We start from the raw sequence: 26,746 nt of genomic DNA, 5'->3' as shown, positions 1-26,746 counted from the left end.
GGGCGCCATGTAGTGTAGCTCCTATTTTCCCAATAGGCTCTGCGCATTGGAATAGTACCTACAGCAGTAAAGGCCTAGGCCAGACGTTAACTAGGTCTACTACTGTCGATACTAGACTTAATTTTTGGGTTTGCCAGCTAAGCTCAGAGTTCGCTAGAAACTTTCTCGAATGTTCAAGGAAGGATTAACTTCCCTGATTAGACAAGAAGGGATTTAGTTTCTGACAACCATAGAACATGACAACTTTGCTCTCCCCTAATCAAGAGTCAATCTCGAGAGTCGTGTGAGCACAAGGCAATTATTTTACTCAGTCAGTACGTGCATTCTTAGTCTCATCAGAATGTAGAGAAAAGGAAGAGACGGGCGTGTTCAATAAAAAGGTGTTATTTATTGATCAGTCTCTTTTCTCGTACAAGAGAAATGGATCGATATTATTGCAATACTTATAGTTAAGTAAAGTGCATACATTAAAAGCAATAGTATAAAATAATACTGTAAAAACATTGATATGGTTTCTGAGCCATATGATGTTTGAAATGATTAAAATATATTTACATACACATATACATTTGACTAAACGTACTCAACTGGTGTTTCTAAATACGCCTACCCCGTGTACCTGACCTAAGTCTAATGCGTGGGCGGGAATAGAAAGTTACAGTTTAAGTTAAGTTTGTTTTTGCCAAGTGAATAACTAAAGAATTCTCTGTGAGGGGTTATTCAGTTCTGTACCTGGAAGTTAGGATGAATGAGGAATGGTATCTCTTTCTCTGCTCTCGATATTCCAGGCTGCCTGCGAGGGCTGCCCAGAAGCGCCGGTGCTGGGTCTCTCGGCTTGAGATAGCAGCGCGTCTCTCAGCGCGTCAGGAAGGCGGGGCTGCTGCCAGCGGGGTCTGCTTCTGCTCTCGGCTTCGGCAAGTATGGCTGCTCCGTCTTGTCACCACGCGTGTGTTTGCATAGGGCAAGGTCGGCAATATTTATACCTTAAAGGTGCCGAGATTGACGTAAGGATGGACATAGATACGTCAATAAAGATGTCATACGACTTGCTCGTTAGCACATTCTTTACTAAAGTTCTCTGTGAAATCAAAACAATGGCCGCACGGATTTTCCAGGTTGTCATAGGTTTGATTTGTTATGAGAACGTCGTATGCCTTATCAGGGGCTGGAGGAATGTCGCTTGTCTAATTAGATCTCAAGCGTTATGACCTAATCAGATAACACGTTCCTGTGCCGGAGTGTGACTGCGTCAGATAACGGTATCTGCATCATGGGGGTTTTCTTGCCTCATGGGCTGACTGTTAGTTAACTTGATAGTTAGTTTAACCAGAATAGGGTCAGGAATAGGGGGACTGATTCAGAACCTATAGAAATACACGACAAGGGATGTATGTCATGACAATGCTGGCTTTACCCCGCGCTGCCATTACGACACATCCATTACAACGCAAGTCGTTACAACGACTTGTGCTGTAGGCGCTGGATTGTGGAATAGTTTAATTTTCTATTCCAACTCCAGCTCACGTAACAGTAGGGAAGGTGTTGGAATAGAAAATAAAACTATTCCTTTACCAAGAGCGCCCTCCAGCGCAAGTCGTTGTAACGACTTGCGTTGTGATAGCAGCGTCGTAATGGCAGCGCGGGGTAAAGCCCACGTTGTCATGGCTGTCTCCCGGAGAGAGCTAACTATGGGGAAGAACCGTCAAGGATGCCTTCTTGCTCTATAATATAATGCTATACGATTTACTGTGGTTTCCTCAAAACTTTGGACTTTTCTGCAGAGTGACTTAGAGGTTATAGTAAAGGGTTGTGCATTGGTGAGTGGCAGGTGTGGTGAGCGCCTATTACCATGCCAACTGACGTGCCACAGGCTCAAGTTGGACGCTTGCTTTGGAAGGTTTCAAACTGACCTGGTGGCCGGTACAGAAACTTTGCAATTGGTCATGCGTCAGTAACGTACCCGCATTTGACATCCTTCGGAAGACGTGAACAGTGCTCACCGCATAAAAATCTACTTACCATTGACTTGCAAATTTGCATGGTGTTCCCATCCTGGAACGCCCACAACCTGCAGCTGTGAACACATTAGTGTACACACAACTTTACAGCATTTTAAGTGTGAGTAATTACATTCATGAGTCAAAATCCACAGAATCATGAGCTAGATTTTGTACTTTTAAATGCTATTTGCGAAAGCAAGTTTCACTTGGGTGTGCAAATGATATAGTGAACATGGTCTTATGTTTTCAAGAAGTAGATAGTTATTTCTGATGCCTTGTAAATGCATTATATGCCTGTTAGAGTTTCAATTCTGTTTGGTATTCAATAAATTAATGGCCAATCTGTTTTAATTATCGATCATGTTTTTAAGAGTTTTTGTCAGTTTTGTAGCTCAGACCTACCCAATTACCAGCAACTGATTCTTGGATCCCATCATATGTGTCACGTAAGGCTTTTCAAGAACTAGTGTTCCCAGTCACCCTAAGATGCAAATTATTCTGAACAGGACTCGCGGATTGGTTTCTAATTAAGAAATCTTAATCGCCTCCTATCAACAAGCTTCATTGCTTCAGTGTATCTTTAAGTGGTTGGTGGACAACACTTTCACGAGAGGCCTCCTTGGTCGTCATCCGCGTGCCCAGATGCCATGGTCTTTGCTCTCTTACGTGCACAATGAATCTACATTTCATGGACACCAGCGGTCTTCACATCAGCATTCCTAGTGGACTGATGGTGGCTTGTCACATGTTTTCCAATGTTATGGGATAGAGCTTAATTGTTACACGGTTCCAGGAATGGAAATACATCTAAATACAGTCTATACATGATATCTGAGCATCAGACATATCACGGGTGTTGAAACACATGACATTCTCCTTATTTCTTTTTTTGCTCTCATTTCCTGTCCCAGCAGAAACTGAAAAAGCCTCCTTGGTTCTTATAAGGTTACTAAATAAAAGTATAATATGTTTATTACTTGAGTCCGCTGTTTAATTGGAAACAGTTTGCATTTTCAGTAAGGTATTTATTCTTGTAATCTTCATCTTTATTTGTGATTATTCCCTTCAGCTGCTAGGTGAGCCATTTATTCCTGATGGGCAGACAGTAATCTGGGACAACAAGAAAGGATTCATCATCCCAAAGCCAACATATAAATTCTTTGATCTTCTGATTTGTGAGACCACAATCAATGGACATGTGCACAGCACACAGTACATTATGCACAGACAAGGTGAGCCATCTTCAACTTGCATCCAAATTCCTGAATTATGTTCATTCTGCTGATTCCCTGGTTCACTTTCTTTTTTCCTCTTCCACGTGCAGTGAATAAAATCCACGATCTGTGGCTGAATGTATTGAACCCCGTCAAGTCGCTAAAAGGGGAAACTCTAACCATTAACTGCACTGTGAGCGTGGCCTGGAATACACGCGTTCAAGTCAAGTGGACCTATCCTGGGGAAGTATGTTTTTATTATGACAACTCTTTTTGTATCATTTGCATGATTCAGTAGCAGTGTACCACTTGATTTTCTTTCCACTTCACCCTACTAAATGAAAACCTTCCTTTAATTGGTATTTAAAGCTGCGCTTGTAGAGCCACAAATTAGAAAAATCTGACAGGGGTTTTCCCAAGAAACATGCAAACATCTCCACCAAAATTAATCATATGTTTTTTTAATAGTAAACATATTTTTGTGGATATCCCAAAAAACGTGATGAATGTTACTATTCAATAGCTTAATGAATCCAGGCATTTCATAAAAAAACAAAATCCAATGGCACTCTTGCGGATGGTCTCAAGCAATTGAAAGAAACTATTAAGCATGCCATCATCCTGACATATCAATTGGTATAGGTCAAGAAAAGCTTGGCACTGACATTGGCACCTGCCAAGAAGGCAAAACACTAACAGCACTGCTGTTGGTCACCCTGAAGTCTGTCTGGTTGTCTAACTGAAGAAGGGACGCTAGTCCTGGAAGACATCACCAGTGAAAGTGCTGTAAATGACAATGTAAGCCAAAAGACTAAGGTGAAATATTGCTGATTGTGGTGAAGAATACATCCTACTGACTGTTAATGCTCTTTCCAAAGTATTGTTGTTTTCTGTGAAGTGCTTTGATGCCTCATAGTAAGGTCTTCACTGTATGAATACTATTTTAAAAATAAATAATTCCCAGGATGCCTTCAGTCAGGGGTGGCCTTTATTCCTCTCATTCCATGTGTATGGCAGGTATTGCAACTGGACTTGAAACTCATTCTCTCAGTGAGGGAAAAGCTAATCGATTTTGTGACAGCAAGCATTTTGCCATAGACAGCAATCTTTCGGTAGACTTTCAGGTTTTTTGTTATGGAGGTCAGAATCTGAGCATAATACATTTTCACCTGTGAAATGTACAATCGAATCACGACTTTCCTATAACATCGCTGTACATCTCACAGAACATCTGTGTAAAAACAATCTCACAAATTCTAAAACATTTGGACTTAACATTCACACCTATTACACGTGCTTGCCATGTACCTTTGTGTATTGATTTCCTTTCAAATCAATTTTAATTTTAATTTTAATTTACACTCGGACAAATTTAGACTTTTGTGTAGAAGCATTTAAATGCGTAAAAAAACAACAGCGGGGTAAGTTGGAACAGGCGAAGATGAAAGAATTAATAAATCTCTGCTGAAAGAGCATATCCTAGGTGTTACTAGGAATGTGAAGGAAAACTAGTACTGGGAGGAGTCAAACAGTGTTTTGAGAAGGATGTAATTTGCGATGATCAATCTCTTTCTCTGTGGAGCACTTCAGATTGGTTGGCTGTAAACCAACCTAGCCAGAGATGATTTGGAGTTGACACACGTCTAGAGTCTTTATTTGCAGCCTTAATGCATCCCATGTCTTGCTATAGTCAAATACCTTTGTGACTTCCACTCACCTGTAATAAGGGATTTGGGGAAAAAAAGACTGTCATCATGAGAGAAGTGAAAGAATGGCAAAGGGTATGATCTATCCTGGAATTGTTCATGCATCATGAGGCGCTTTTCCTGGAACCATTGCTAAGAAGGAATAGTATTGTGTCTCGACATCATTTGATGCCAAAGTACTTGCAGCTTCTGTGTTCATATTTTTTCCCTTTACCCTATGTACCAGTGGCAAAAGAACAGTACGTATAGTAGATAATCTTTGTGGCCAGGATTCAAATCAAGTGACATAATTTAGTTTCCACAGACTCCTGGCTATCACTGCAATTATTTGTGTCAATCATGCTGAATGTTATCAAACAGAACAAAAACTGTTGTTCCTCTGGAATTTTTAATCCTGATATGCATGGATGGAGGGAACAAAGATTGCCTACTAAACATGTTTTATTTTCTTCATTTTTACGTCATACTTGGGAAAAACCTCTTGTGGACCATCCTAATAACTTACAGTGGGCTTAGAGCCGACTCATTGTTCACCATTGGTTGGCATTCTTGTCATTTCTTTTTCTTGCTTATTCATTGGGGTTCCTTCCTCTTCTTGTGTTTGTCCCTCCCCTGGAGATAATCCTCTTTACTATCCTTTTAACTGCCTGACTTGTATCCTTCCACTGCTCCCATTCAGAAAACTTCTTTTTTTTCTTTTAGCAATTCATAAGAGTGCATGTGTTTTCTAGCTCTCTCCCTTGTCTGCTAATTCCCTCAAACACTACTCTCACCGACCCCTGTTCCAGGTTGCTCCCTCATCCCTCCAGCTCGTCCATCGGTTTCTCTTCTCCTCCTTTGCTTTCATTATTTTTTAAATGTACTTCCTAGTTCCAATCTCAATCACCTTACTTTGTCCCTCGCCTCCCGCCTACTACCTGATGCATCACTCTTCATTCAAATTGTTTGTAATTGGATAGGAGTAGAGAAGTGCCATCAGCTTCTTTACAAGCTGCATGCCAAGAACCAGAGTGCAGACTCATGCTCAGTTATCATACTGGTTTACCAACTTCATTCCACATTAGAGACTCAACATGTGTGGGATTACCAACACGTATGGGATTGAGAGGCAGCCACCATCTTTAAAACTCACCTAATTCATGTCTTGAAAAAATGTTATGGACGAATGACACCAAAATGTATAATTTATTAAAACAATAATACCAGTGGGAGAATGGTCACCTAATGGCTATGAATGGTTTATTAAATGTTAAGAGGGTGCAAAGCCAAGCCATGATGAGGAGGGGGATTGTTTGAACCACTTTCATGCCTCCCTCCTGTTGAACAGGTTGTTCAGCTGTGATGTCAGCAGGCACTCCAGTCAGATCGTAACCACTACCTTGATTAATTCTGCCAGCAGGGGCATTGGAGAGAAGAAAATCTGACCACTCCCCTTCATGTTCTCCCAGGGGGACAAACAAGATCTACCCTCCCAAGTTGAACACACAGGTCAAAGGGGGATGGGAAAAATAATAATGAACAGCATATGAATACTGGATGGGATTCTCTTGCTGCGTCTTCGGATTGTGTACCGGTGATCAGCATATATAAGGAGCCAACCCTGAATGATGCAACCTACAGGCAAGATGAAGGGGACAGAAGAGACCTCATAATACACTCTTTTCTTCCACCTGCTTACCCTTGTACAATCACTCTACCACCTCCAGTGCTCACTCAGTATGCACACATAGGCTGAAAGCTGTAATTGCAGACACAGGAGTTAAGGTGATCCACTCCTCCATTTTTCTAGATCATGACTGGTATTGAGGTCCCACCTCAATGATTCTGGTGTATATAGTGTTAATTAATCAATAGCAACAGAAACCCCAAAATGAACGTAGCCAAATAATCCAAAATACTCAAGCACTCCAGACATATCCTCTCACTGGCACTGAAATAATATGTGCTACACAATATACCCTGGTTAAAGTTGCTATGCGTGCGCAAGAACTGAATTTAGACTTATCTGTATAGCACCGCTCTGCCCATGAGCGTCCTTTCCGAGAAGGTGGAAGGGAAGGTAACTTTTAAACCCCTGGGAACCATCATGGTCGCCAGTGGATTCAGCCAGGTGTTGTTGTACTCAGCTGCCTCACAAGTTTCTGGGAAATTGAGTCCTGTACCAAGTCAGCTATAAACAAGCCTCCATTCCTCATTCGTTATCAGGTCATACAACTGAGGTTGCTGTGCTATACCACTGATTGTGTTTACCCTTGAGGGTTATGACACTTCTACCCGTCAGTATGAGTGAAATCCTCCACATTAGGGCGATACTAGTAACTACTGCCATCGAATTACCTGTTGGGGCCACAATGTGACTAACTTGTACCGTCTAGCACATGTAATTGCAACAAAAAATGCCAGCATGTTTACACCATGTGTCACCACACTGCCATCATGGACGCCATATTGAAATGTGAAGTTGGGTAGAGAGAGAAGCCCAGCTTAACCGCTGAACCGTTTCCACCCCTACCCCATAAAACACAACAACGTAAATCACCCCAGGGTGTACTCATTCACTCTGATACCATACTCATGCACCGTTGGTGCAGATCACCATATAAAGAGGAATGGAACTGTGGGTTCATCAAAATACTTTCCATGCGCATGTGATTTAACTTAGAGGGTGCATAGGACACCCCCAGGAATGGAATATACTACATATGATCCCAGCAGTCATAGGTTAAATAGGAAAGGTATGATTGATTAGTACCACATAGGCTCAGCTGAGCTCAACTCTTTTCTAAACATGGTTGAGCATTGTTTATTATCAGTCAGGGCACTTTAATGTAATTGTATTTGTATTTATATAGCGCTTACTAACCCTGACGAGGCATTGAAGGTCTTTTTGGTGAGTAGCATCCTACTTTGGAACCCAAGGTGGACTAGTAGGGGTAAATATAAATTGTTACTGGGAGCTGCGGGAGTGTACTGAGTATTCAGTATTAAAACATGAATGTTCAGTGTTCAAATCCTGGCAAAGCCAGCTCAGCCTTTCGTCCTTCTAAGGTCGGTAAACTGATGATCATAAAATTGGTCACTAATAGGTCCTGGTATCAGTGCCTAGAAACGGCAAAATGAGGTATGAAGGGCTGCAAAAACATAAGGAATAATTAAACGTGGAAATGTAACATTTCATAACAAATATTCGTAAACGTTCCCTAAATCAGTAAGGTAAATGGTGTTACACACGCTATATGTGAAGATGATGGCGAAAGGCAGGTAGGGGAAGAAAGATCTGGACGCAAGTTGCACGCAAGGACGAAAAACACAATCTGAAGCCATAGATAAACTGTTTTATTTCAGTTTCAGTATAAAAATAAATAATAATAAAAAGAACCCTCGAAAGGATGTTAGTTTCAAATACTTTTCATGGTTTGCCATAACTACGGCATGCTAAACATGAGAAGTATTTGAAACTCAAATTGAGTCACTGAATCGCGGACTTGAGAGTGGGGGTCGCCGAGAGAGAGACGGTTGAGGGGCGATGATATATTTTCACGTTTGTGTACATTTAAACGGTCAGGTCGTCCCTGTCCCTTTCTTCCATGGGGTAATGGAGTTGGTGAATCCGACCGAGTGGCAGACAGGTGTCACGCGCTAGCAGGCCGAGGTGCCGTCTCTAATGTTTTTACAGTCAGTATGCATGCTTTATGGAGTTTTCATTCAGGGACCAGCAGGCTGCGAGGCACCCGCCCCAAGTATGTTTTACGAAGATATTACTATCCGACTGCACAAGATCTTGTTTGCAGAGCGTCAGCCAAACAATCTTCATGTGTTTTTGACAGGTACAAGAGGATTATATCGGACGCGTTGTGTTCCCGCTCCCCGCTGAAGCCGCAGTCTCGCGCATTTGTCACTCACGAGACAATTGCCCGGGAGTCAGTGATTGGCTGATAAGAGGTGTGACAGCAGCTCCGAGGCTCGGCGCGCGCGGCTCTTTCATGTTGGCCTGATGCATGTCGTAGATCCCAGGTCCGATAGAGGCTGCTGAGAGGAGAGTAAACAGCTCCCGAAGTGTGGCGATGGGTAAATGATGTCAGCGAGAGTGGCGCCTCGGCTGAGACCACTGTGGTGTTCACTGAGGACAAAAAAATGCCCCTTGTAGTGATGTAACGGTCTAGTTTATATGCGCACACGCATCCACGCATCCGCAGGCCAGGCGTGGCCTGCGGGGTCCAATAAAAGGAGGACGGGCGCTCGTGCACGTCACTTCCGACAGTGACGAGGTGTGTGCGTGTTTCACTGCCGCGGCACCGCGTCAGGCCCCTGCGCAAGCTTCACGAGCCCAGGAGCCCAGTACACACCCCTACAACACTGGCGACGAGCGGAGGGGGCCCAACCCTCGCCCGTCCACCAACGACCTGCCGGGAGCGGTCTGCTGACCTCCGCGGTGCCTGCCCGCGCGCTTCCAGGCTGCGCCGCCTGCCCTCCCTGGGCCGGCCCACGTGTTCCTGCCTCTAACCGTGAGTGCCTCCTCCCCGTCCCCCCTACAACTACTGGGACGTTTGTCCCTTGCTCCTTGGGGAAGGCGAGGGGGAAAAAGGAAGGGACAGCACCATCGGCACCTCCTCCGACGCAGCAACGGCACCGGCCGCTAGTTACGCGACCGGTTGCCAAGTCTCACGCATCCCGCGTGATCGCCGGATCGGCACGGCACCCTGCCAATGCTCACGCATTGCGCGTGAGACTCTGAAAACCGCCCTGTGGTCCCCCACACACTGCGCGTGGGCTGAATGCTGGCAAGAGAAGGCCCTACCACGCCCTAGAGGGGCACTTCTGAAGACCTGGTACTGGCAGGAAGATCCCAGGAGGCGACACCACACCCTCAAGCCTCGAGAGATCTGCCACGACCGCGACGGAACCAAGGTAGGCCGCACAGACTTCACGTGGCCCCACAGAGCGGCGCCGGAAAGACAGCTACACCTCCGGCAGCGGACCACGTGCCTGCGGAAGCACTCCCGACATGGGGGATGAAGATCCACCTGCCCCCGTCATCAATATCCCATTCCAGCATGCCGCTGCAGGGGTACTCCCACCGTTCAGCGAGGCAGCGGATCCCTCTACAGCCTCGCCGCGATGGAAAATTTGGCTTCAGAGGCTGGAGAACTACTTCGTGGTCACGAGAGAAACAGACAATGCAGTAAAAAGATCGCTGTTACTCCACTATGCGGGGGATGAGATCTTCAGGCTCTTCAAACACCTACCCAATACGGGTGCTGCGGACAGCTATGTCGCGGCTGTTGCAGCCCTCAATGGACATTTCGATCCCCAATTAAACGTAGACTTCGAAGTATTCAAATTGGGCCAGGCATGCCAACGAGAGGGTGAGTCGATGGACCAATTCCACACCCGCGTCAGGGAACTGGCCAGCTCCACTGACGAAGACCAACCAAGAGCCATAAGACGACAAATCATTCAAGGGTGTAGAGACAAGACACTGAGAGTGTTGATCCTGAGGAAACCCGGAATATCACTGGAAGACATATTAATCCTGGCCAGGTCCCACGAACTGTCAAACGTCCGAGCCACGGCCATGGAACAGGCACTACACAGACCATCAGTCAAGCCTGAACCCATCAAGACAGAACGTGCAGACGCCGTGAGGCCGCGACCACGTGGACCGCCACCGAGGGGAAATCGGAGAGATCCACCACAAGCTCGGTGTGGCTATTGCGGACATGAGCCCCATGCAGCAAAAGACTGCCCAGCTCAGGGACAAACATGTGCGAATTGTGGGATCCCAAACCACTTCGCAGCGGTCTGTCGCAGGAAGAATCAATCCAAGAACTTCAAGGGACCACGAACACCCACCAAGGCCATTCGCCAACTGCCACTAGCTGAACCAAACCCGGTGAAAACGGAAAGACACCTACCCACATTGTATGACGACTCCGAGTCGGAGGATGAAGAGGCCTACATCGTCTCGTTCGCACGGGAACTCAAGCAAAGACGACGACCGCAACCAACATGCACTGTCCAGATGGGGAACAACGAGGTCAAGGCCATTATTGACACAGGTGCAACGGTCAATGTGATGGGTTTGCAACAATTCAACAAGCTACGCCCCCGGCCTGAGGTACTACCGTCCAAGACAAGGATCTTCGCCTATGGGGCCGACACGCCACTGCCCCTCAAGGGAAAAATCATAATACCCATACAAGCCGACGAGTCATCAGTAATGGCAACTGCCCATATCATTAACCGAGAGGCTGACACGCTGCTAAGCAGCCACACGGCGGAGGATCTAAAATTAATAGCATTCGCCAACCGGATACGAGCACACCAAGTGGATGAGTTACTAGGACGCTTCCCGGAACTTTTCAGAGGACTGGGATGTATAAAATGTGAACCTGTCAAACTCCACATTGACAAATCCGTAACTCCCACCGCACTACGCCACAGGCGGATACCTTTTCACCTCCGCCCACTCGTGGAAAAGGAACTTGAGAAACTAGAAGGCCTGGGCGTCATCGAAAAGGTCACCGGACCCACTCCGTGGGTCTCACCTATGGTGATCGTAGAGAAACCAAAGCAGCCGGGCGAAATCCGCCTGTGCATCGACATGCGGCTACCAAACACCGCCATCCGAAGGGAAAGACATCTAACCCCGACTATGGACGACATAGTGGCCGACGTCAATGGTTCGAAGTGGTTTTCCAAAATTGACCTCAACGCGGGCTACCACCAACTGCCATTAGCGGAGGAGAGTCCCTTCATCACCACCTTCAGTACCAATTTAGGCCTCCGGCGCTACAAGCGCCTGAACTTTGGCATCTCCTCAGCGGCCGAGGTGTTCCAAAACACAATTAGGGAACTACTATCCGGACTACCCGGGGTGATAAATGTCAGCGATGACATCCTGATACATTCTGCCACCGCGTCTGAACACTACAAGCAACTCCGGGATGTTTTAAAGAGACTGAGCACCTCTGGAGCGACACTCCACAGAGAAAAATGTCAATTCTTTCAACCATCAATTGAATTCTTTGGCTATGTGTTCAACCAGGAGGGAATCCAGATCGACCCGAGGAAGTCAAAAGCCATAAAGGACGCCCCATCACCGAAATCCCCGACGGAAGTGAGAAGTTTCCTGGGGATGGCCACGTACTGTGGCCGGTTCATTCCGGGACTGGCCACCCGCAGCGAGCCACTACGAGCCCTGACCAAGGCGGACGCCACGTGGCAGTGGAGTCGGAAGGAAGACAAAGCTTTTCAGGGGATTAAGGACGCCCTCCTGGAGAAGGCCACTCTCTCCTACTTTGATCCCGCCAAGCGCACAGAGGTGATCGTTGACGCCAGCCCGGTGGGTCTTGGCGCCGTTTTGACCCAAGAATATGAACCTGGCCAATGGACAGCTCTAGCATTCGCCAGCAAGGCCCTGACCCCCACCGAAACAAGGTACGCCCAAATCGAGAGAGAGGCCCTTGCCATCAAATGGGCCTGTAGTCATTTTCACTTATACTTACAAGGACACTCTTTTGTCATGGTCACCGATCACCAACCTTTAGTGCCGATCTTCAAAGGATCTGCTCCGCACCCCCCCCCCCTCGCATCGAGCGATGGGCGATCCAACTCCAGTCGTACGAAATGGAGGTAGTGTACCGCCCAGGGGCCAAGAATCCCGCAGACTATCTATCGCGCCATCCCACACAGCCCCCGTGGATGACGACTGTGAGGAGTACGCACAATGGGTGTCGCTCACCTCCTGCCCTCAGCACCTGTCAATAGAAGACATTAAGGAAGCGGCCACAACCGACAACATATATCTGAGGTCGCTACAGGCCGTCCAGGAAGGCTCGTGGGCTGACTACCTGCACCCACCCAACTCCTGGGCTGCGGAAGACAAAGAGGCGCTCACGAAGTTCTGGCGTGTCAGACACGAACTAAGTGCCACCGAAGACGGAGTGCTACTCAGGGGATCCCGGCTGGTGATCCCACAAAGCCTGAGACACTGGGCGACGCAGCTTGCCCACGGAGGACACCAAGGGGCGACAAAAATGAAGGCACGCATGCGGGAAAAGGTGTGGTTTCCGGAGCTGGAGACCGCCGTGGAAGATTACGTGAGAAACTGCTTATCCTGTCAACTGACCGGCGATCTCGAGAGACCCGCACCCGTGATCACGGAAGAGGCTTGTACGGCACCCTGGACCAAAGTCAGCATCGACTTCGGCAGTTTCCCGGGGGAAGGACACACCCTTGTGGTCATCGACGCCTACTCGAAGTACCCCCTGGTGGAGAGGGTTGCCTCCACTGCCTTCACACATGTTGGTCCGGCACTAGAGAGGATATTCTCCATGTTTGGCTATCCTACCGAAGTATGAAGTGACAAAGGACCGCCCTTCCAGGGAGCTGAGTTTGCCACTTTCCTGACATCCAGAGGCATTCAACACCGTCGCATAACACCACAATGGCCCCAAGCCAATGGGGACGTAGAAAGGTTCATGCGAACACTCAACAAAACATTCAGGATAGCAGTGGTGGAGCAAGCCGACCCCGAACAAAGATTACATGAGTTCCTAAGGGAATATCGGGGAACTCCTCATTGCACCACGCAAAGGAGCCCCTGGACCCTCATGTTCCAGGGCCAACGACGTGACCTTCTTCCCAGTATCCCGGAGCCCACACCGGACCTCGCGTCTACCAGGGAGACTCAAGAACGGAGGCGCCTAGGGAATCAGCGAGCGAGCAGCCGCCGGAGAGCGACTCCAAGACTCCTGATGCAGGGGACCCGAGTGGTCCTACGGAATAGGCGCCCGGGAGGAAAGTTCCAAACACGATACGAACCAGACATCTGGACCGTAACATCCGCTAAAGGCACCATGATCACGGCGAGAAAGGGTGAAGAGGAAATATCAAGGAATATCTCTTAGTTCAAAACAATCTTGCCGACACCAAGACCAAACGCGGAAGCCCCAGGCGAGAACCGTGAACTACCGGTGGCCGCCCCACCAGAAGAAGAGAGTTGCTCGCCATCCGGGAGTCAGCCGGAGAGAATCGAGCCGGAATGGATGTCCACGACTCTGTCGGACACAGCCACAGACAGCCATCCGAGCATGGAAAGTGGCCGGGGCCAAGCTCAAAGATACAACTTGAGACCCAATCCACCCCGAGCCAAAAGTTAAAAGACTATGCCTGTCTGCTGAGGCCCTGATGTTGACACCAAGGGACATGCTAGGACAGGAGCATTTTGATTAGAAGCCCGCACCAAAGAGTATAAGAAAACATTGGACATCATTGAAAATGTTTATAGAGTTGGATAGGGATGTAGTGATGTAACGGTCTAGTTTATATGCGCACATGCATCCACGCATCCGCAGGCCAGGCGTGGCCTGCGGGGTCCAATAAAAGGAGGACGGGCGCTCGTGCACGTCACTTCTGACAGTGACGAGGTGTGTGCGTGTTTCACTGCCGCGGCACCGCGTCAGGCCCCTGCGCAAGCTTCACGAGCCCAGGAGGCCCAGTACACACCCCTACAACACCCCTGAGCCACCAATGGCGAAATCTAATATGCCCCTTTGATGTACTTCAGATTTTCAGTGGCTGCTTGTAATGGGGAGTAGTGTGGGTTGGGGTAGGGTGGCACTCAGCACCCTCTCTTCTACACGGGCAAACACAGCCATCCCAGCGCCGGAATAAACCCTGTGGTGGCCTCCTCCTAGGCTGTAGAAATTTCTACCCCACCCCACGCAAATGATCTTCTAATACTTTTTTACTTTTACCAACCAACAATTTTAATAACACAAACCTAAACATTAACAATTATTAATGTTATTAAATAAAAATTACTTAATTTGTTTTTTAAACAAGCCAACAAAACTTTAAAAACTCAACGGGTACATTACATTAATACAGTATTTTCTCTATAGAGTCTTTAATGTAGCGTGTTCGTTTCTTTGAGTTGATTCATTTTTTTTCTATATTTCAGAAACAATTTAGGAAAGCTTGATTGAAATTTTATTTTCAAGATCAAATCAATATTACTTTGATCCGTTGTTGCGGACCCCTAAAATGAGTGGGGCCCATAGGCCGGTACCTACTTTGACTATTTGGTAATCCATATGCACTCATTCACACCCATCCATTCATAGGCTTGCCCACATTCTCCTACCATTCACAACCACACACAAATGCACAAATACATTAACATTCATACATGCACACATACATTCAACATTACATTTTTTTTACTAGGGCAGCAGTGATTTCGTGTGGTGGAAGGGAAGTCTTGGTGGATCCTGGAGTCAGGAGAAACAGGAAGATCACACTGCCTTTTCTCATTGGCTGACTTTGTCATGGGCCAGCCAAAGAGAGCAGGACCTTCCTTCACCCTGTCACAGAGTGGGATGGGGTCAAAGAGACTTGGGGGTCTATTAGGATGGCGGGCATATCGCCATCCTAATAGACCCCACATTTCTCCCACCTCTAAATGGGGCAGAGAAATCAGTGCGCTCACCTCTGAATGGGGCCTAAGTTTAGCGAGTAGGCATCTACCATATGCTTCATCTTCCAAATTCTATATGATTCCCTTTGTGTCCTGTCCTTTTAAAGAATCATTCCTCTCAATGATCATCCATCCACAGCTTCGCACTGTTCATTATTACAGTTCCCTCCAGTGAGTCTTTCAGATGGACCAGACACTCCCTTCAGGGATGTTGTGGAAATGGTAGCATTATCATACATTGGACATCAGAAACTGGGCCTCCTTGTTTATCATCATATCATATTGTAACTCTTCTTGCAATGCAAACAATATTTTGATTATATTACATTTTGAAGTGTGAAGGTGTAGTGTGACACTATATAAATCACACAGACCAATAAATAATTAAATGCAACTCTTTGGCTATACTTTATTTTTCTCTGGAGTGTTACCATTTGTAGACTGCAGGCTTGAATAGACAGTGCATGTTATATAGCCATTGCATACTTATTTGTGATACGTGAGGTAACTCATAAAAATGTGTCCTTTATTTTTAGGCAAGTAAGGGGTCAACGATAACTCAAAGGATTACCCAAAAGGAAGGCAACATAATCTCTAGCAGCCTTGTTATTGAGAAGGTCCGTGACATTGATAAGGGGCTTTACATCTGTCGCGTGAAGAGTGGAGCAGTGGAAAAATCTGTAAACACAACAGTGCAAATATATGGTAGGTGATGACTGAATCTGCAAGAGCAAAATTATTTGTCATTGATTCTCTAGGACCTTCTCTAGGTCCTTTTCTCACTTTTCATATAGTCTATTTCCTATGCCAGAAATCGAAGATCCTACATGTTATTACATTTCACATTTAGAAGGATTGATTTGCAAAAGAAGAGATACATCTTCTCAGTTAGAGTCCTGCATCTAAGGGAGAAGTCTGACTTTTTACTTATCTTACAAAACCCAAAGATGTAGTGATGGTAATTTAAGAATTTTTCTGTACATTTGTAAGTAACCCTTTGTGCATAGCGGAAATTATGTGGCCTACATTAGGACTACCACATGGGTGTCCCCTCAGGGTCTACAGATGGGTGCTACCATATAGGCTGGGGATTAATCACAGGCAGAAGAAGATATATTTTGACGAAAACATTTCCTTTTCCCAAAAGAGTGCATCAACAGCAATGCCAAAAATACAAAATTTTAGTTCAATCCGTTACCTAAGAAGTACCTCTTGATGAGGAAACTGCAGGTTGTCCAAAACAGCTGCTGATGAACTTATGAACTTCGCCCTTACACATGGCAAGGCACCAGATTATTTGAAAAACAGGTTTATTGCCTGGACATCTGACATCTAGCTGCAAAAACGTGATTGACCTCATTAAATAGGGCTTTACCCTCAATGAAGAGATTACTCATTACTCAGGCGTGCATGTTGTAGACTCACTGCATTATGTGGGCAGCCTTAATAAATCCCTGCCATTCACAAGAGGGATCAAAATCATACTTTTTAGGGATCTTTTCAAAAGCCACGAGGCTAATTATTCCTGAAGTGTTTTGATGCCTCTTTTTGTTTGTTTTGGCTTACAGCGTTTTACAAATGCCTAATGAAATAAGTAAATTAGCAATTATTGTTAGGCTAGGCATTATAGGAAGAAACTTTATTATATAGTAACTTAACCATCAGTACTATGTCATATGAAAATTACATCTTACTAATACACAGCTTGATAAGCACTTCCTGACATTTATTTTGAGCTATCCTTAGGGCATGATAAAAACTGCTTCCAGGCTAGTGTTTTTGCTTACAATCTTCATTTATTTGCTATGTTCCAATCCTTAAAGTTTCATTGAGTGGGGTCATGGCAAGCCCTGGTTACATGTGGCCCTGCTCATTCTGACCCAAGCACAAAGACCTGTTTTCACATGGGACAGAATTATGCGTAGTGTGAAGTCTACTGCACCTCCTCTATTCTCTTAAGCGTCTCTAACCTGATGATATTTACCAAAGAGAATGCCCGGGTAGTACAGGGACATGCAGATTTAGGAACAATGGAGACCACCAAAATCCACATATTAAGCTCCATTCCGAAGGGCTTAACACATAGTGGACTATAATTATTACCCCCATCAAATTCCGAGCCCTGGGGTATCATATTTGTATTTAGGGTCAGGTCACTCGTAATCAAGGCGTCATAGTTAAAAACAATTCTTTTCAATTTTACTTGAGCATTATCTGAACTTATTTAATGATATTTGTTACCATTTAGGATCATCTCTGCACTATGTTTTATGATCACGGTACTTATTTCAGTCCGAAATTAAAACTTTCTAGAAAATATTTAGTTTCAGCCTGAATGGTGTCTGTGCCTTCATGTTTTTAAAAACTACTAGGGGAATGATTCAGAGTTTGACAGGCAGGGATCTCTGACACAAACATGGCATAGTACCCTGTCAGCCAAACTGACAGTCTGCCTGCTTTATTTAGATTTTGGAGGGCTGTCATGTTTTTGACAGTGATACTTCCACTGAGTATGCTAGCGGAAACCATCCCTAGACAATACAACAGAGTTGGTGATGTTGGTGTAAGTACGTTTAACCATACGCCCTATTTAGGGCAGAGAGTCTGATGTCATTTTTGTTCCTGTTCGTGATAACCATGCGAGCAGGATCCACCATGAAGGGTGTGTCTGAGTAAAGGTAGCACAGAGATAGATACCAGAGAACCCTGGGAGCGCCATCTCTATTCTTGCCCAGACATGAATACGTTCTGAACATGGCCCTCAAAAAGAGGATTTTCAATAGTCCATATGACTTCTCTTTTTGTCCAGCATCTATTTAGGGTTCTTGAAAAGAGATCCAGGGCGAAAGTAAAGAGTGTCATGTTGTATTCTGATAAGACAGCTAGTGACGGACCCTTGGAGATAAGGCCAACTTTGGAACATACTATTTCTCATCCACTTGCACGTGTGAGTCTAACACATATTCATAACCAGCAGCCACACATGGATAGAAAAGGAAGGCAAGGCAAGGTAAAGGAAAGGACTTGCAGGCGCACAATCCTGATTTACCACATCTCACAATGAGGTACAATCTTCCTCAGTAGCCACAAGAATCTTTACCCAACTCACTGTCTATCACAGAAATGTTGAAGAGCAGACTGCAGGCTGAAAATTGCTATTTTAGTCAATTGCCACAATCGTGATTAGTTTCATTCATGGTGTTTCTGATGAAGCATGTATGACTGCTGTGAGACATTTGACTTACAAAAGCACAATTCTTAACTACAGGTTACCATACTTTATGGGTTAGGTCAATATTGCTGTATGAATGCACTACCACGTTTAAATGCTGTTTCGTGTTCTCATATCCTTGCTCATTATCGGGTAGGGTATTATTAACATGCCTGTGGATAGAAATCTGACTTTACATTTAAGAATTGAAGAAAAGGCTCTTGTGGCGGACAAAATGTTTTTCACATCTTCTGTTTGTTAGAACATGTGCTTTATTTAGGTAGCAAACTGGTAAATGCAGTACTGAATATCTAACATTGAGCCTTTATTGTGCACTAGAGGACAAACATGGAAACGCCATGTGCAGATAAATTGAGTATCCAGTACCTATATGTTGGACACGAGGTGTACGAATGAATTTGGCTGTTTTCCTTCATGTTTATAACCATTACATCTATCCATATTGTTCATTCTATAGAACACTGTCATCCATAGGAGGATAAAAATACTGAAATATAAAATTGCTGTTGCACTATTTCTTAAAAAACAAAAGAAGTAAAAGCAGGAAAATCATCTCTTATTGCCTGAGATTTCTTCTCCACACATCAAACAGAAAATTGAATTTGTGGCATTACATAAGTGGAAATTAACATAAGAGGAAGGTTTTCTATTTCCTGCAGGGGAATCTTACAGTATTTTATTTAGAGTTCACCCCTTTGGAAACCACATGAAAGCCTGATACATTGTTATGGAAACGTTTTTAAGGAGCAGTTGCTCCTTAGGAAGAACAATAGTGTTTGCAGTGATGGTTGCCAACAAAGGTCCTATGAAAATTATTCCACGTCAAGAATTTTGCGTCTTGTGGGATTACTCCTTTACACCATAAGATATATCTTCATCACTGCATCATTATACATTGGTTATAATGATACAGAGTTTTCCAATCAATATATAGGCTGACCTTTCAATGTTTCTTTTATAAAGAAACAGATCAAGGATTTAAAACCCCCAGAGTATTTATTTTAAGGCTGTTATATAAAAAAAATAGCCCAATCAATTTATACCCACGAGCTGTACTACATCTATACTTGTTTCATTAGTGTACGTTATTTAGGTTTAGCTGATTGTATTTGTAATTTGAATACTATTTATAGGTATTTTTTAGAGATGTGTGGATTGTATTGAAGAGCGAGAAATAAATAATGGATCAATCTGAGCAATACAGAGTATACAACGCTATGTGGGGAGCAGCTGTTACTGTGTTCACTTCCATTCTTTTTTATGTTATATCACAGCCAAGCTCTGACATCAGAACATGCCTGTAGTAAGAAAATGATGCCACTTCTCCTTAGTAATAATGTAATAAAATATTTGTATTAGCCTTCTTCGTATGCAACCTCACCCCGGGCAAGAGAGCTCTGTAGCAACTTCCAACAACTAAAACACTATACCCAATAATGCAGCGGTACCCTGCCAAGCATCTGGCCAGCCACCCACCCACCTTGTTTTCTGTTTGTTTTCAAAATTTTCTATGTCAGCTGAATGCCATTAAAAAGGAGTGAGCTAGCTGTGAGGCAAAAATGGTCCTCTTTTTCCTAGGGACTGTGGAACTTGTAGTCACATTTTGTTATACTAGACTTTGAATTAAAGGAAAAAACGGGTCTGAATGCACAAATTATTCTTTGGGTCAACTGCTAAGCTCTCTTGGGGTTAGATGTGAGCTTAGTCGCAAAGTCCAATACTATGTGCTCCCATGAATTCCCAGCTTCACATTATTGAGAGTATTACGAACACATTCTGTGACTTTATAGTAGGGTTTGGACTGCACCCATCTGCATCTATATGGTTATGGACTTCCTTAGTGATTTATAACATCCTTATAGTGTGCAGTGGATGTATATATCATATATTATATTTTGTTGTTTCAATTGCTTATTTTTGTATGTTTTCCCAATTAAGTTTAGCTAAACAAAATATTCAATTATGCTATATTTCCTTGTTTAAGTTATTTCATAGCACTACTTTATTAATAAAGATTATTCTGATCCCTTCCATGAGCATTTCAGCATGTTTTCGACTTTGGGATGCAAGCATATATTTCAAATTGAATACGTTCAATTACGTTTTTTTCTTGCTGATATAAAGGTCCAATGTTTGGCATGCGCTTAAGATTATGATTTTTTTATTGAATTCTTGTCCCATGAAAAACCAGTGGAGGCCCTTCACAAGTAGCGTAGCTATTTAATGTTTATTTTCAGCCAGGAACTCCACTAGAGTAAATATGACTACCTTGCCTTTTAAGTCATTGAGGCCTATTTACAAAAGTAAATTTACATGTTAGTAAATCTTCATGTACAAATTTACTCTAAAACTTTCAAATACATTTACTACTTTTGACTTTTCACCATTTCCAAGTGTAAATTTATTCCAAAGTGTAGACTTACATGTCTCCACCCCCTGAGATCAGGGGGTGGATCCATATTTACAAACGCAAGGTTACTACTTCAAAATTTTCCCACATAAACGGAGATCTGTGCCACCTTGGTGGAAATCTGTGCCACTTTGGTGGTTATATGTGCCACCTTGGTGGAAATCTCTGCCACCTAGATGAAGATCTTTACTACTGTGGTAGAGATGTCCACCACTGTGGTGATCACCGCCATTGTGGTGGCAATTTCTCTATGAAAAAGAATAGATACGTTGATTAAAGTATATTTTTTTTGTTTAAATTATTTATTTTCTTGTAAAATATAAATGTGAAATGAATTAAAATAATTATTTTACTCCAGAACTAATAAAAAATTATGGTCTCGCACATTACCCCTTCAAAAGAAATGTTCATTAAATAATGTAACTATATTAATTAATATATTATTTTAAATTTTTTTATTTTCTTACTTGTGTGTGGTACTGTGTTAGGGCCTGTTAGAGCCCGTTCCTTCCTTTAACGGGCATCATTGTAGTGCATTCAATGATGCCCGTTCAATGCGTTCAAGAGTTTGATGCTCGCTCAGGCAGTATTGCTGGCCCCAGAGATCTAAACGCGCCAATGAGCGGACGTGCAGTGGACGCACACCAAAGGTAACCCTGTCCACGTCTGGATGGGACAAGGGGCCAACAAGATGATGGCAACATCTCAGTTAGACTGTCTATTTGTTACTGAGACTTGGGCCAAGGAGGACTCTGGATGAGACTTTGCGGTTGCTACACCACCGGGTTATACAGTGGTGAGACTTATTTGGAACATACAGCGGTGGGGAGGCCTGGCCATTATTTTTAGGGAGCAGCACAGATGTACGCTAGAGCCCGTTAACACCACAGTCAAAGGTTGCAAAGTGGGTCTTTTTATGGTTCAAATATCTTTATTGAATTTAAACACGCAAGTATTTCCATGTACAGTTAGCTGTCTTCAAACAAGATCGAAACAGCACCGCCGGGCAGTGCCAGCTGAGAGGGTGAGGTCAGCGTTCGAGACAGTATCAGCCAATTGCTTGTGCATAAAATAAAACTATAAGAATAAACAAGAAAAAAGAAAACATAAGGAACCCCTTTTTCTCAGGTACCCCCCTCCCTCCACCCGTCCAGTGCTCCCTGTCTTAAGTGTGGCTTTTTAATATCAAAAATAAACATTCTGTAATTTTAGCGAGACTGCTGACCTACCGTCCTCCCGGTTGCAAAAAACAGTTCATTTCGAATCGTCACCAAGTGCTTGACCCTTTTGTCTCTTGCGGTAATCACATAATTCTGGGGGATTTTAACCTTCATTTCGAAGAAGAGAATGACCGTGACACCAGGGCTTTCATAGAACTCGTGCACAGTTTCGGCTTTAGCCGACGAGTCAATGTTTCGACTCATAAGGCCAGACACATGTTGGATGGGAGCTGTTCCAATCAAGAGACCATGATGATAGGTGATTGTCTGCCGTTCAGCTTGTCTGACTACAGTTTGGTGATGTTTAGTGCACACAAGACTTATTTCGTGGAAAGCACATTGGGCAAGAGCGGCAGGAATTGGAGAAAAATCTCATCTGGCAATTTCTCTGATCCCCTTGTAAAATTCAAAGAGAAGGACCTTAGGGGTCCAGGTTCACCGGCAGAGAAATGTAATAAATGGGTTAGGTCAGCCATTGAGGAGTATGCCCCTCTGGCTAGACCTAAGGGTAAGAAGAAACCATTTTAAGCCTGTGGTTTTCAGAGGAGTTGAAGGATCTTCAAAGGCAGTGTAGGAGTCAGGAATGGAGATGGAGGTTGGAAGAAAAAATCAAATACAAGGAACGTATGCTCAAATTCAACAGGGCTACTAAGGAGGCAAAATCTGTGTTTTTTTCACAGAGGATTAGATCAGCTATTACTATTCTTAAAGAACTCTTTAACATGGTGCGCACCCTCCTGGCATCTCCCATACATCAGGCGATAGAAACCTTGCAACTATTCTGCAATAAGGTGGCAGAGTTTTTCAAAGGCAAGATTATGAACATCTTTACAGACTTCCCTGCACATAATGATAGCCCCAGTGATTTTGGGATGACAGAAGGGAAGGAGGGGTCCATCACTTCCAGCGGGGAAGGTGCTAATCCAGATCTGCCTAACCCCAGATGTTTAGCCAGGTTCTCCCTGTATCCTGTGACTAAAATTAAGACTCTGTTAGAAGAAACCACCTCGGGCTCACCGGTCAGAGAAACATGGCTTTTTCCATACAGAAGGGAGCATCCAATATAATATACCTTTCAGGTTTACAGTGCAACATAAATTATGAAAAAAGGAAGTAGGAAACCAAGGGAAGTACCCAAGTTTTAGATGGGAAACCACATGGGTATCTCGCAACTTGCAACGAATATAATTTACAATATTATTGATTAAATGGGCCATGCTGCCATCTTCTAAAATGCAAAACCCAATGGCCTGGTTGAAACCACCGGTACTATGTCTTCTGAGAAATTCACTTTATATTTTGGAATTATGAACCATTCTGCCATCACAATTTTTTCTAAATATATTTATAACTGGACTATTTGAACTAATGTATGTTGATTTCTAGGTGAATTTAGCAATGTAACAATGACATATACGTAACATTTATATGAAAAAATACTCAGTAGACCGAATGAAAAAATGAAATAATTCATGTAATTATATAGTGTCACTCTACCTAATAAAGGGTATCTACGCATATGGTTGTGCTTGTTCCAGTTTTTAAAGCATAGAACATAAACCTTGAAGTGCAGTAACACCTTCATGGTGTCGTTGGCAATGCAGATAGCAGTGAGGCCAATATTGATTAGGCAAGAGTTCTGCTGCCCGCTTTTTGCCCCTAATGTGATTCTATTAAGCTTACAAAGGGGGAAGCATGATGAAATATCTGGTCCTATCAACTTCTTTGATTTTCTACTACATCGTTACAATTATTAAATGAAAAATAGCTTGGAATCAACTATTCACCGTTCAGTGCAGAAACCTTGTCCTTGTCATAATTCCTCATTCACTAAAGCAATATAAAGTGATGATATGCCTTGCCCAATTTTCCAAAACGTCCCTGTTACAGCCCACAAAAACAACACTTTATAATCTCCCTCAATGGCCTGTTTGGAAAGTTCTCTATGAATGTGTCACAGATGTTGTGGGAAGGGCCAAAGAGCACATGTTTTTTTCATATTCTTTTTTAATTTTATACAGAACACAGGTCAAATGGTTTATAAACAAATTAGTCCCCTAAACCTTTCCCAGTGGAGTACTGCCCCGCTGCAGTATGAGTGAACATTTTCTTCTGACTGTGACTAAGTATCCATGCATTCATTTTCTGTTGAATTCTGTCGTGTTTTCTTTAACGAATGAAGTGAAACTAAAGAGACATGTAAACATGGGTGCAGTTCATTAAGGGGTCGCATACATAAGCCCATCACACATTCTAATAGGCCTTACTTCATGCGAGTTAAATGATTTTTAAGCAGACTTGTTTACTCAGAATTCCACGCATTCCTGGCCTGACTGTATAATCTCCATCGAGTCCAAGTGGCTCGCTGCTTGGGGCTATTGTCTTTTTTTTCCAGTATGTGTTTGACTTCAGGAATGTTTCCCTTCTGCACGGGGTGGGAGTTCGCTGAACACATTTCAGACGCACATGCTGCTTCAGTGGGCCCTGCTCGCCCTTTTCATCATCAGCCTCGGCTATGGTGGGAACTCTTTCTCGTGGTTGAAAATATCTGCCCAAGTTGAGTTCAGGCAACCGATAACTCTTTCAAGATGGCGCCCGCTGTGGCACTCAGAGGCAGTGCATGGTGGGCAGTGATTCCCCGAGGCTCTTTGTGTGTGGTCTAAAGTGGTGATGGATGCCCCTCTTGCACCTCGATGATTTACACAGCTAAAACATGGTATATGTATGATGGGACTACATATTTATGGCATATTACGTTTTCCAAAAGGTTTTTACTGAAATGAGCACTCAAGGGCAATTGAAGCACACTTTAAATGGGGGAGTACCTGCCTCAGCACCATAAATGTCGGATCGCATGTGTGAATCCCCTTAACCCCTCCCATGCTCATGACGAGCTGCCACGGTTCCCGTGAGCTCATCAGGTCGTCATGACCGTTAGAACGCTCACACGCGGGGCTAATTCCCCTGCTGTGCTGGGCGTTCTAAGGAACGGGCGTGGTTATGACGAGCTCAGCTCGTCATGAGCACACGAGCACTGTGCCGCTAACCGCGCAACACGCAGGGGAGCATGGGCGGGACAGCGCCTTAGTCACACACGACGGGCGAGCAGAGCCTGTAGCACGCAATCCCTATGAGCCGCCCTCCCTGCTAACAGCCATTGGGAGGGCTCACCTGGGGATGGGGGCGGTCCTTGGAGTATATAGCAGGCCCAGCGTATATGCTCGGCCTCTCTTCCTTCTTCTCTTCTGTCCTGGCCTACTCAACACTCTAAGTCACAAAGATGAGAAATAGTAACAACTTGTTTTTGATACAGCGCTTCATCCATCACATCTGTTGTGTCTAAGCGCCTTAATTGCTAGGTGTTGCTGGCATGAACCTTAGTGGTATTCAAATGAAGGTCTCCTTCTGTTTCTTAGAGAAAAAGATCAACAGAAAACAAGAAAGTTTGCTCATTATATAATTCATGTCTATCCTCATTTAATCTTATTTATTTATGTCTTTTCTTCATATTTCCTTCCCTTTTCAAGATAAAGCCTTCATAAAGGTGAAGAATCGAAGGCAAGGTGCACTAGAACCCATCGCTGGCCAGAAGTCCTTTCGCCTGGCTATGAAAGTGAAAGCCTTTCCTTCCCCAGAGGTCTTATGGTAAGATTATCTACAGCAGCGTGCAAGCACACAGGAACTGTGTTGGAGTGAGAGTGGAGTTCTGTTTTTATCTTATGTGAGCATTTCCACTGTTCCTTCCTGGAAAGCTTTGTAGAGAGAAGTTCAGAAGCTGTGCGTTTGATGCCAAAGAGATTTGAAATAGCAGGGAGGAATTCACATAGGAAACACTAGTTTCTTGTGAGAATTCTTGTAGCGCAAGTTGGTATTTCCGCAATTGCTCCGATAGCAACTGAAAGTGAGCTGCAAACGTGTGAAACGTGACATCTGCGGAATTGCATATAAGGCGCGTATACATCAGGGTCGTTTACATTATTTGCACTTACTTAATTCACTTAGGGACTGGTACAAAGAGGCCAAATAAGAAATCACTAACTGCGACTAATAACGATTTACAATTTGCAATTTCGTATTTGGAGTGTGCTAAAATGGACTTGGTTAAAATGGTTGCAATTTGATGCCAACTTCTCCCGAATAAATACATTGGTATTTTGCAAACTGACCTATGCACTTATAGGTCGGTTCTCAAAATACAGATTCTTAGTGGGTTGCAATTTGACCTACATCATTAATATGCATGAGGTAAGTCACAAATTGCAACCCTCTACGATTGGTCACAGCAATAAGTCTCTGATTACTTATAAATAAAGCAATATTTTGTATTTGTTTATCATACAGCCAATTTTTCTTAGAGGAAAATGGGATATTTTGAGAGAAAAACGAAAAATTGCACAAGCTTTTTTTGGAGTAGGCACTACTACCTCCTCCTAAACTATGTTTTGATAACATTCGCAAAGGGAAAGGGCTCTCTAGGGGAC

At 44.0% G+C, this 26,746-nt stretch overlaps 1 protein-coding gene across 2 annotated transcripts in view; it reads left to right on the top strand.

Moving 5' to 3' along the window:
- Positions 1-26,746, top strand: part of FLT1 (fms related receptor tyrosine kinase 1) — a 370,086-nt gene that overhangs the window by 88,262 nt on the left and 255,078 nt on the right. For both annotated transcript variants that reach the window (XM_078657127.1, XM_078657126.1), the window contains exons 5-8: positions 3,070-3,232; positions 3,325-3,461; positions 15,940-16,108; positions 25,793-25,910. In XM_078657127.1, the coding sequence (XP_078513253.1) occupies positions 3,070-3,232; positions 3,325-3,461; positions 15,940-16,108; positions 25,793-25,910 (587 nt within the window). The remainder of the gene's footprint in view (positions 1-3,069; positions 3,233-3,324; positions 3,462-15,939; positions 16,109-25,792; positions 25,911-26,746) is intronic.

The sequence above is a fragment of the Lissotriton helveticus genome, chromosome 8 (genome assembly GCF_964261635.1).
Source record: "Lissotriton helveticus chromosome 8, aLisHel1.1, whole genome shotgun sequence".
NCBI classification, from domain to species: domain Eukaryota; kingdom Metazoa; phylum Chordata; class Amphibia; order Caudata; family Salamandridae; genus Lissotriton; species Lissotriton helveticus.
This window is presented reverse-complemented; position numbering and strand designations above follow the sequence as displayed.